The sequence below is a fragment of the Limulus polyphemus genome, unplaced genomic scaffold, assembly GCF_000517525.1.
Source record: "Limulus polyphemus unplaced genomic scaffold, Limulus_polyphemus-2.1.2 Scaffold5142, whole genome shotgun sequence".
In the NCBI taxonomy this organism is placed as follows: Eukaryota; Metazoa; Arthropoda; class Merostomata; order Xiphosura; family Limulidae; genus Limulus; species Limulus polyphemus.
The window spans coordinates 20,579-33,243 of NW_013670752.1; the positions used below are offsets into that span (position 1 = coordinate 20,579).

Below are 12,665 nucleotides of genomic sequence, written 5' to 3' on the forward strand. Positions count from 1 at the left end.
TATTTGAAATTATAAAACGTTTTCATGAAGTTTCCCTTAGGTCACTTTACACAAGGCTTTAGTATTCTAACCTTTCCTCTTTTTTGTGAGATGCAGGTGTCACAAGTTCTGATACAGTATCTTACCTCTGTTCAGAAAAAACTTTCTCGTCTTGTACTGCCCTCTATCATTGCAAATGTTTCCTCACCACTAACTTTGCTACTTCCACTTATTACTGCATACTAACATGCAAATGATCATGCACCAATTCTACACCAATAGGAGTGTGACACTACCCCTAACATAATTAGCATCCTTTTTAAAAATGTACATGTTAATCACTTCTGGATTGGAAGTCCTACTGATTAGATGTATTTTTTGCTCACAGTTTAATTTACCTGTCCACACATATGTACTTTCTTGAATTTCTACTTCAGTTAATTTGTTATTCTATGTTTTTGTTCTATTTCATGGAGAGTTATAATTTATTTTATCTTCTCTCTCAATTTCACAAGATATGCACTCATAGTTTTGGGGGGTTATGACTATGACTACTCTTACTGCAGCAGTTGAATTACCAACCATGTCTAATGGGTCAAAACCATGATTCTTGGCCCATGAAGTGACAGCTCTGGTCCATTGGGAGTTGACTAATTTCAATCAAACTATCAGAACACGCTGATGATTGTTCGAACAAGGTTTTCAGTGATCTTTTAATTTTGTATTTGGATAACTTTTTTCACCCCTTCCTGAATATGCCTCTTAGTTATGTGTCATTTTGGGGGACTTGCCCAGTACTTTTTTTCCCCTTTGGTGGATTTGTTATTCAGGTATGTTATGTTCTGTACTTATCTCTCATTTCCCATGTCCCACCCCTGCTCTTCTCCACTCCTTTGCCTGGTCAGGGCTCTTTGAGGGTACGTGACATGTACTGCTTCCTTCCATGGTTTTCGAGTCCACATGTTTCTTCTATGAGATCCTTAACTCTCCCATGATCATTTCCCATCACCCATATGGGTTGAACTTGCCAGTTCTTTCACCTGGCATTATCTTCCTTTTCACTTACGATTGTCACTTTTTTCATGTTTTCTTCCCATCAGATCTGTCACCTTACCTGCACGTTTCCATCTTCCCTTGGGAGACATCATCAGTGATTTAACTGTTTATCTGTGGTGGTAAATACTCAGTTCATTTTTTTTTATTTTTTTTTGCAGGGGCCTTTATTGCATATTTGGATCCCATTTTGGATCCAATTATTTGGTATAATTAGGCTTAAATTTGTACTGTATGACCTGTGAACTAGCTAGATGACTGTGATGTTGAGATTCTTCCTACCACAAACCTAATGTACCATTACAGATGCTGCTAGGTGTTGGTTAATTGACTCCATCCAATATATCCTGTATGCATCTATATAAAATGTAGAAAAGAGACAAAATAACATGTTACATGATCATTTTATGCTCTCGTTGAGATGGGGTGTTCTGCAGGACTGCTCATAGGTGTACCTTGCAATCTTTTGCTTCTTAAGTATGTTTTCCCAGACTGTACATTCTTGGACTAACACGAGTAAAGCAGATAGGGTTGTACAATTCCAGTCAATGCTAGGTGTTGGATGATGCATTCCACCAACATGATCACTCTGCTTTTCAATATAGGGTATCATGGTCACCCATTACACTGTCTCCAATGTTGCAGTGTTCTGGACTCTCCAATCCATTATTTCCCTCCTTCTTCTAGTGGAGTATGGGAGTCCTTGCCACTTTCCAGTTCCTAACTGCTAGGGTGGCAAACCATGGAGGCCTGTGCACAATACCACTCAGTTTGAGAGCAGGGTGGTGGCATTCAATGGCTTGATGCCTTTCCTACCACAGGCCTGATGTACAATCCCAGATGGTCGTAGATGTAGCATCCTGCCATATACGTTTCTGCTTGCCCATCCAGCTTAGACATCCTCCTTCTTACTATCCTCTGGATGCCAGTTCCCGGGGATCTGGTGTTGGCTGGAGACAGTTCAGCCAAATAAGTCCTCACATGTGTATGGCTGGTACTCTCCTCCTACTGTGTACTGGATGATAAATTCCCAATACTGCCAGGTGTTGGACTGAAGATGGAACCCCAAACTTGTGGTCCCTCTTCCTACCATTTGCTGGATGTTGGTTCCCAGTGGATCTGATGTTGATTGTAACTGGATAAGACACATGACTTCCCACTTGTGTATGGCACAATACCAAATTAGTAGCATCTGTATACCAAAGATCTGATGTATAATTCCAGATGCTGCCAGTTGTTGGTTGAGGTTGAACTCCCATTTATGGTCTATCACACCCTAGCCACTCTACACCAGGGGGGTTGCATTATTTCTGTATTTTCTTTGGGACCATTCCCAGTTCCCACCCTTTACATTTTGATGACACATTGCTAAAGGTGAAGAGCATACTTGGCTTAGAAGTGGTGCGATCTCCCACTGATGTGTTGTTTTATTTCCTCATCACACCTCATGATCTTTCTTTTGACTATTCTCACTGGCCCTCCACCAGTTCAGTGTAGGATTCTAGCTTTTTGTGAGAAGAGGTAAGATATTTTAGAAGTTAAAATTTTCCTAAACTGAAAATGTATCTCTGATAGATACTTACCCCTTCTTACATTTCCCACTTCTGGTGTGATTTGGTTAGTTATGACCAACCTCCGAGTGATTAATATTTGCATGATTAGAGAAGGCACTAGTTATGATAGGGGTAGTGTTGCACTCCTATTGGTGGAGGATTGCTGCATTATCATTTGCATGTTAGTATGCAGAAATAAGTGGGAATAGCAAGGCTAGTGGCAAGCAAAACTTTGTGCCAGTAGAGAGCAGTACAAGTCAAGAAAGCTTTTTGTGAGAGGAGGTATGTATCTATTGGAAATACATTTTCAGTTTAGGAAAATGGTAACTTTTGTAATCTTTAAAGAACATTTCTATAACCAAACAAAACCAAATTATAGAATGAACATTTAAGTTCTTTTAGTTAGTAATTCATGTTATTGAAAAGAATTTTACACTAAGTTGAGTATGTGTAGTTTGTATTTTACAGGTTTACATTATTGAAAATAATGATGTGTAACTTTAGTTAGTATTTTACTTTGTTAAAAAAAAAGAACCTTAAGCTCACTGTTTGTTATTAAAAATGAATATGAAGTGCAATATATCCTTCGATTCACCACTTGCAACTGTGTTATACTGGTTTTGAAGAATTCCACCTCTCATCAGTAATCCTTTTTTGGATTCATGTCTTTTAAGTCTTTTAAACAGCTTGTGTGCTGAATAATTCAGAAGGATGAATTAGTATCATCAGTGCTACATATTCTTTGAATTTTAATAAATATAGGTTCAGGTTCACTGTAGTGTGTAAATGATGTTAAAACTACTATACATGTAGGTATTTTATTATTTAAAATCACCGAAAAGCAGCTTGAGCCTAGTTCACTCGCATGTTTCATTTGTTACTTACACTCTACCCAGGCTTCATCCTCATCAGTCAATAGTTACTTATTTAGATGTTTGGTTTTTGTTGGCTCAGTGCTCTTATTCTGTGATTGTAGGGTCTCTTTGCAGAAAATTTCAAAACTTATTTCTAGGTCAATGGCCCTTGAAAGCATTTTCCCCATATTACATGTCTTGTAGCTGTTTTGAATTTAATATTTTGAGTTTGATTATGCCTAAGAGAATGAGTTTGTTCATTTGATTTTTTGTTATGGTAAAATTTTAGATGATATTTTTAATTTACCACATTCTTGGATTAACTGTATTATTCTTGGTATCCACTTTTCATTTACTAAGTTTATGCTTCTAGCAGTCTTATTCTCAACTTTATAATTATTATTGTGTGTGTGTTGTTTTTAGAAAGGCTGTGTTGTTAGGATCATTTGTTGTCAGATCTATTCTTCCTATTTGCTAAATAATGCTGGTTACAACAGTTTTTAGTGGCTATACTTATTTTGGTATGCTCCTTTATGTACAGCAATTTGTGAGAACTTTCATCGACGTAAGTCAATATCTGAATCCATTTTAGTGGTCGTGTTGTGCTTCTTGTTCCTCTCTTGTGATGCTTAGATGAATATTATTTCTGATATCATGTGGTTGGCTTTACTTTTCAAACTGAGCAAGCTGATTGTGTTCTTCCCAGAGTTTTTCTTGATAAGCCCATTCTCCTTCCTAGTGTTGATATATATTCAGTTGGACAGTTGTAATGTTTTATATATTTGTGCTCTTTGTTTTATTGCAAGATCCTTATGTACTGTTTTGCAGACTTTCAGTTTCTAATCCTCTCTTCCTTTTTTCTCAATACTTTTGTTTTTTGGCTTTGTCTCTTCTTACTTATTTCTTCCAAGGGCTTTCTTCTGAATCAGGCAATTCTAAGCTTCCTTATCAAACAGGCTATTAAGGATCCTGCAGTTATCTTTTTCTAGACTTTATTCTTACCTTTTTGCCATTCCAAAGAAGACTTAAGGAAAGTGGCATTTTGTCATTATTATTTCAAGTGTAAACTCTGATAATGTTATTCAAGATGAAAAATCCTTGGAAGATATTTCTAGCATTATGAGTGGACCAGTGTATGATGCAGGTGGCCATTCATTTGGGATGTCATGCCTTTTACTTTGATTTATGTAGGGTGGTTGTTTTACATGCTGTGAGCTCTTCTTTTTGTAGTACCACAGCTAAGCATGTTTTCATGGCTTTTGTTACTTTTATTCATTTTTTGAAGTCATTTTCACTTCTAGATGAGCAAACAAATGATTGACTTTAGAATATTTCCAAGAGCAATCTCGTCTTTTCTCTGAGAAAAATACTACTTATATGACTTTGTTTGTGAAATTCTCAAAGATATATCTTCTCTTAACCTTTTACCTTGAGCATTTTGAATTTCTATGTTTAGTTTAGACTCCACTAAATAGTTTTTTTTAAGAATCAAATCAGTCAAGTATTTTTTCACATTACCTGCAAGGTTGTATTTGTTGAAGTATTTGTTTCTTTGGAATACCATCATCTTTATCATGGCCCACATTCATTTTGTAGAAGGCTTTTTCTGTTCAATCAAATATTTTGAGGAGTTATATGTTCTCTTAGGTTTAATTTCTTGAAAAAATTAGATCTCCAGCATTTAATGTTTTAATTGTTTCAACATAAAAATTCAAATTCTTCCCTATCTTGTGGATATATACATAGTTCATGGGTTGGGGGAGCTTTTGATACTTTAGACATTATCTATTGAATAGTATCTGTTTCTTTTGAATCTTCTACATTAATGGTTGGTCTACCAAATTTATTTTACAGCATCTTATTTTCAGTCTTTTCAGGTCATGCAATTCTGAAATGCCTTGACAGCTCAACTGTAGTTTATTTGAATGTCTTTGTTGATATCTTTATTTTCAAACTTATTAATAATACCTTTGGGCTTGTAACCATTCCATTCACTTGAAGTCATATTATGTTTTTGGCATTATTATTTTTCATCAGATTTTTTATCATCTCCAGGTTTTACCTGTTTATATGTCTGTTCATCCTTTTGGTTTTTTCAATGTTTCTTCAATTGCATTACTCACTCATTATAATTTTTTAAAATAAAATCAACCAGTTATTAGATTCCCTTTTTGTAGTTTCCAGATCAAGATCCTTTATCTTCGAAGATGAATGGTTTAAGCCACGGTTAGTCATATCACTTTTTGTGTGTTTATGTGACGTGTTTTCAGTGTTCTACTCTAACTTTAATCATGGACTAAACTATTCATCTGATGATGGCCTTTTAACCAGCTCAATCATGGTTTGCATTTCTCACTCAGTTGTCTTTGGAGAAATTCTTTTCTATTACTTTTTTTCTCTAGTGCACTGTTGGATTCTTCTTTTCAAAGTCTAATAACTTTTTATCAATATTCAGTTGTTGTTCAGTCACTTGAAAAAGAAGGACACTGTTGTTTTTTATTTCATTGTATTTCATTGGGCATTGAGACAACAGTAATGAATGCAGTATTGAGTGTGTCATAGGGTAGTTTTAAAATTACTATACTGGCCCGATTATAGGGCGATCCCAAATATAAGGCGACCCCCATTTTCAGAAACCATGGGAAATAAAAAAAATTTAGTGTCATAACAACCTTTTTTTAGGTCCTCAATATAACTGAACAGCCTGCAGGTGGATTAGTTGCAAGAATTAGTGATGACCTTGAGCGAACATCTGGCTCACATGCGTAGATGGATCCTGTCTGGACATTGAGAAATGTGACAGGCTAGAGTAGGGGAAAGGGCCCTGTGGTCAGCCACGATTATATGGCAACTCTAAATTTTACAGCCTGTTTATTAATTTAAAAACATCGCCTTATAATCTGGCCAATATGGTAATTCAAACTCCCTCATTTCTTCACCCTGAAGAATATCTTTGTCTTTCACTTTCCACCATTAAAAAAATCTGGTGTTTTACTAATGCACATGAATTGGAAAGTAATTTGTGTAACATATAGTGCATTAATTGTAAACTGCCACTTTGAGGATTCATCATTTCTTGAGTTTGCTGTTCTTCATTGTTTCTCGATTTGCTGTTGTAATTTGTCTCTACTTAGTTTTCTGTGACTATTTCAGTGAGTTTTGTAACAGAAGATTACCATAGTAGATTTCTCTACTTTTGTGACTGGTGATTTATTCTACTGATTTTCATACTTCACGGAAACTGTGAGTGTGTATTTTATTATTATTATCTTTCATATTTTAGTTTCACAAGCCTACAGCAAAATTGGCTGTATTTTCCACCAAATCCTAGACAGATGTACTATATGAAAGGCTGCAAATGTCCATGACCTATTTAAAAAGTTGGTTATTTTTCATTGTTAGTTGATTGTGCCTATAAATACATAATATATGTGATGTTGTTGTGAGTGGCTTACATTGAACTTGACACTTGTTAAATGCGTGTTTACAAGGAAACCTTGAGCACAAAACCACCTGGCTCAGTAAATAATAATGGTTGGGTGAAGAAAAGGTAATGCAACAGTAAGCTGTTGAAAAACATGTAGCATTCAACTGAATGCATATGTATGTATGTAGCTTAATATTTATTCTCCAAAAATGGACATAAAAACTTAAGAAACAAGTTTAACTCCATGTCTACAATACTTATTAATTTTAGTGATGTCAAAATAGAGATTTATAGCTTGGGAAAATATTGTAGATACTATTTTCAGCCTAGTTTGTTTATCTTTTTTTTAGTCCTTTGTTGCAGGCTTGAAAATATAATTCTTTGCATTTTGATTAAACTGCAAAGTTTAATATATATTATATATATTATATATATATTATATTAGATAATATGGTCCATATTCCCCCTTGTTAAATTTACAATTTTTAATTATCTTGTCTTTATTTCAGTTGTATCTTTTTTTTAGTTACATTATTTTTGATTGGTATCTGCTTGACAAGAGATAATCTGCTTACCCTGATAATTAGTATTTTCTGAGTGATTAGTACTGGCTTTGAAATTACAATTTTTTACAACTTCCTGGTTTGTAGGGGATCATTTAGAGAGACTTCCATCTCATAGATGTAGGTTCTGTAGTTAAACATAAATACAACACAGAAGCAGATTAATTTATTTCAATTAAGTATTTTTAAAGTTAAGATGAATTTACAATATATGCTTTTATTTGCACTTATCTTCCCTTCGTCATATTTGGTTATAGGTCTTTTATGAATATGTAGGGTTAAGGGCACAGACAACTTTTAGTTTAGTCATATGTCATTTAAAAAAGCTATTAGATGAAAAGTAATCTTTTAAACAGGTGAGTTACAGTGTATTAGCAGTGTACACTATTTTTATGTTGTTTTTTTACTTACTCTAGCCCAACTTTACTATTATTTTACTAAATACTTACATATCGGTGTGTATGCGCTTTCTTTACATGCAGTGCTACACCCAAGAATGCAAGTAAAAAGGCTGCACAAATGCAGTAAAAGTACAGAGGATGTATAGCTGTTTTTGTGACTTTTATTACTAAATAAATATTATTATTGTTCTAAAAATTTATTGTAGTGGTTAATGAGAAAAAAGAATGCCAAATTAAACATAACTTGGGTAGGAAAACATTGAAACTGTATGCATGGTTTGCAGATTTGTCATACCATTAATTGAAAGGTTCATTAGAAAGAAGAAAAAACTTATTCAAAGGAAGCACCAAGTAGGATAACAGAAAAAAAGTACTCACTGTACACTCAAAAATTGTGAATGATTTCTCAATGCAATAGGTAAAAAACATTATCAAAGTAAACCAAGACATTTCTCACACAAGCAGAGTGAAGTATTAATCTTATGCTATATTTAAAAATCTTTTGATTCATTGTTCTTGATTTTATATATATATATATATATACATACAAATAATGATTTGTTAAATTGGTATGAAAAAACTAACTCTGGAGTTATATTACTGCAAATGATTTCCAAAAAATTAAAGTTTATTGTATTTTTAGATAACGCAACCATATTCAAATGTTTATTCTTCTTACGTGACTTTCTATTTCTTTACAGGTGAAATACTTGATATTCTGGGTGTGGCATTGATGTTTTCACTATAATCACAAATAATTCAAACATGCAAACTGCAAGACCTGCCATTGCTCATTATATTCCATTGATAAGGGGATCTTGGAGTGTAATGTCTCTTGGTAGAAGACTCTATTACATGCCAATAGCTGTAACTCAGATTTATGAATTACACACCCAAGTTTTCTTATGGAAATCTGAGAAAAATGATGTATCCTCACTCTTCATGCCTGTAAAAGTGTTAAGAAATGCAGATGACATCAGTGTTGGAGAAGAACTTTCATCAAAACTTAAAAAAGAAGATATACTTAAAATTTTAAATCAGTTTCATAAAAGGCCTCAGATCAGAAAATTGAGTGAAGAAAATGGCTTAGATAACAGGCTGTTTGAACAAGCTTTTATTAGTTTTCGTAAGTTTTGTATGGATTCAGAGAATTTGCCAACTGATCTCCACATCATTGTGAGTGATGTAATTCATGGTAGTGGTCATGTTGATGATATTGTACCATTTTTTTTAAAACATGCCCATCAAGTTTTCCCTCATTTGGAATGTATGGAAGAATTGAAGAAAATCTCTGACCTAAGGTTACCAGCAAATTGGTACCCTGAAGCCCGCAGCATCATCAGGAAAATAATTTTTCATGCAGGGCCAACAAACAGTGGGAAGACTTATCATGCACTGGAACGTTTCATTACAGCAGAATCTGGGATTTATTGTAGCCCACTTAAACTACTTGCTGGAGAAGTTCAAGAAAAGACAAATTCTAGAGGAACTCCTTGTGATTTAGTAACTGGAGAAGAACGTAAAAATGCCAACCCTGATGGAACTCCTGCTAGGCACATTGCCTGCACTGTAGAGATGGCACCCACTAACATTCCATACAAAGTTGCAGTTATTGATGAGATACAAATGATTCGAGACTTTGGGAGGGGATGGGCCTGGACACGAGCTTTATTAGGCCTTGTTGCAGAGGAAATTCATATCTGTGGGGAAGCAGCAGCTTTAAATCTGATAAAACAAATGGTTAATGAAGTTGGAGAAGAAATGGAAATACGCAGGTATGAACGTCTGACAAAACTTACTATTGAAGACGGTGCACTGGGTAGTCTAGATAATGTAGAACAAGGGGATTGCATTGTATGCTTCAGCAAAAATGACATATTTTCTATTAGTCTTCAGTTAGAACGAAGAGGTCATAAATGTGCTGTCATTTATGGTGCACTTCCCCCAGGCACCAAACTCGCTCAAGCCAACAAATTCAATGACCCTTTAAATCCTTGTAAGATTTTGGTATCAACAGATGCCATAGGCATGGGACTGAACTTAAGCATTCGAAGGATCATATTTTACTCCGTTATGAAACCATCCATGAATGAAAAAGGTGAAAAAGAAATGGACAATTTAACTACATCACAGGCACTTCAGATAGCAGGTAGAGCAGGAAGATATGGCACCCAGTTTGATGAAGGCTTTGTTACTACCTTTCATGCTGAGGATCTTCCAGTTTTAAAAGAGATAATGTCCAGACCTGTGCAACCAATTACAGCAGCAGGTCTACACCCAACAGCTGATCAGATTGAGCTGTTTGCATATAATCTTCCTCATGCTACTTTAGCTAACTTGATAGACATTTTTCTAAGTCTGAGTCAGGTTAACACTGCTTCATATTTTATGTGTAATATAGAAGACTTTAAGTTCCTAGCAGACATGATTCAACATGTTCAACTACCTTTAAGAGCTCGCTACGTCTTCTGTTGTGCGCCAATAAATCGTAAGATACCTTTTGTATGCTCAATGTTTCTAAAATTTGCCAGACAGTATAGTCACAATGATCTTCTGACTTTTGAATGGCTAAAGACAAGCATTGGTTGGCCTTTTAATCCACCACAAACAATAATGGACTTAGTGCATCTGGAAGCAGTATTTGATGTTTTGGATTTGTACTTGTGGTTAAGCTACAGGTTCCTAGACCTCTTTCCTGATGCTGAGCATGTTCGGATGATACAGCGTGAGCTTGACAAAATAATTCAGGAGGGTGTATATAGCATCACTAGTTTACTTCAGACTGGAGAATTTGAGAAAGACCAGGTTGTTACTGAAGAACAGCAACTTTCAGGACATAATGAGGATATACGGAACAAATCTAGGCATATAAGGGGTAATGATGTTTTTGTTAAAGCAGCAAGTTCTGTTAGTATTGGAAAAGGACAACTAACACAGCAACTTTTAGATAAAGGACTTCTAACTCACCAGATGTTAGAGCAACTTCAGAAGGAGTGGGAAGAAGGTGGTAATAGCAGTGGTAGGAAAATAGTAACAAAAGGAAAAAAAAGCCAAAGAGAACTACAAAGTAGAGATGTAGTGTTGAAATAAAAGTACTGTGCATTTTCTATTGTTACATAAAATTATAAAGTAGCATATCAAACCTGTCTGAAGTGGTCATTTTTATAATGAATTTAATATTGATAAAATGCCTTTTATTGAGAGAAAAACATATGTACTGCTTTACTAATATACCTTTTACTCTGCACCAGTCGAAAAGACACACTAATAAACACCAAAAATTAGACAAGTGTCTTTTCATTTAGAATGATTTACTTCATACACACACTATCTGTTAGTTTGTGTAATAGATTTTACATGTATAACTAATTTTTACATTGCACTAAAATATGGGAAAACATTATGCAATGAAATTATTGGATTAGTTATTAGCTTCTTAGACTTCCTTTGGTTAGACTGTGGACAGCTTAACATGTAATGCTTTGGGTAGTTTTATGTATTCTGGTTTTAATTTTTATCCTGAATATATTTTGCATGTTTCTTACTATGAAATTAATTTGGGGAGTAAAATAAATTATATTCCTCTAGTTTTACATGTTTTCTAAATGAACACATTTCTTCTATTAGTAACAATTCTATGGCATAGTTGATTTATTATGTGAAAGATTTTTATTGGGCAATGTTTTGGGTTTGAAACAGTTCATTATTATATTTATGTGAAATTTAGTGATTCTATTACAGAGGTCAAGTATTTTACATTTGAAATGATTTTGGAGCCTCACCACATCATTACAGTATATGTTACCATTCTTGATAATGCACTGTCTGAATACTGTGCATCTTTGAAATAGCCCTTCAGGGTAGCTTACACTGTAAGATATTATTCTGTACAAATAACACCATTCTTCTGTGCATGCTTTCCATAAACAATCTTTTATATGAAGACAATGGTTTCCCAGCATTCACTGCAAAAGTCTAAAATCACAGAAAATCATAAGCACTGTACTTGGCACTTTGAATGGTATGTCTTCATATGGAATGGCATGAATTCCCACTTCCTTCTCCAACAGTTTGAGGTACGTGGCAGTTTAATAGATATGTTGGGAAGTGACTTTTGTACATATTATTTGTTTCTTTTTGATTATGGAATCTCACTTGTTACAAGATGCCTTACTTTGCTTACCGTGGCTGGGATTTGATGTATTGCAAGTCTCTTTGTAGATGGTCCTGTTACCCCAAGTTGATCCATATTCCTTTGTTTTAAAATGCCATTAAGTACAAGAAATATCATTGTCTTGGAAACTCCAAATCCCCAATCTGAATGCATCTTTATGTTCTGAGTGTATAAATATTTTGCAACAGAAAGGACTGTTACATACCTTTCCCAAAAGCAATCAGTATTTGGTGGTATCATGCTGCTCAAAAATAGTCAAACAATGTAAAAATGTAGTTCTGATACATACAATTCTACCACTTTATATCAGTTCTGGTTGCCTTGTGGGTTGCTGATTTGCATATTCAGTATTGTTTTAATATAATGTATTCAACCCTCTGTATAATGCAGAGATATGGCTGATCAGTAAAATTAAATGTACTTAATGCTAATAAACAGTTGGAGTTCTAACACAATATTTTGATGTTGAAATTAAATCATTGAAAATTAATTTAATATCATTAACTTGTTTTTATCATTTAAGTATGTTTAAGATTTACATGTTTGCATTCATATTAAAACATCAGTGTAGCTTCTTTGTGAAACGTAAACCTAGGCCTAGACTAATCATGTTGTAAGAATAGATAGCTCAATACTGTGAGCTAACTTAATGCTTAAGGAT

General features: G+C 34.4%; 1 protein-coding gene across 6 annotated transcripts in view; it reads left to right on the forward strand.

The window, feature by feature from the left end:
* LOC106472183 (ATP-dependent RNA helicase SUV3 homolog, mitochondrial-like) overlaps positions 1 to 12,459 on the forward strand; it is a 29,438-nt gene extending 16,979 nt beyond the window's left edge. For all 6 annotated transcript variants that reach the window (XM_013932809.2, XM_022400788.1, XM_022400786.1 and 3 more), the window contains exon 2: positions 8,532 to 12,459. In XM_013932809.2, the coding sequence (XP_013788263.1) occupies positions 8,596 to 10,920 (2,325 nt within the window). In that variant the 5' untranslated portion in view covers positions 8,532 to 8,595 and the 3' untranslated portion in view covers positions 10,921 to 12,459. The remainder of the gene's footprint in view (positions 1 to 8,531) is intronic.
* Positions 12,460 to 12,665: the final 206 nt, after the last annotated feature.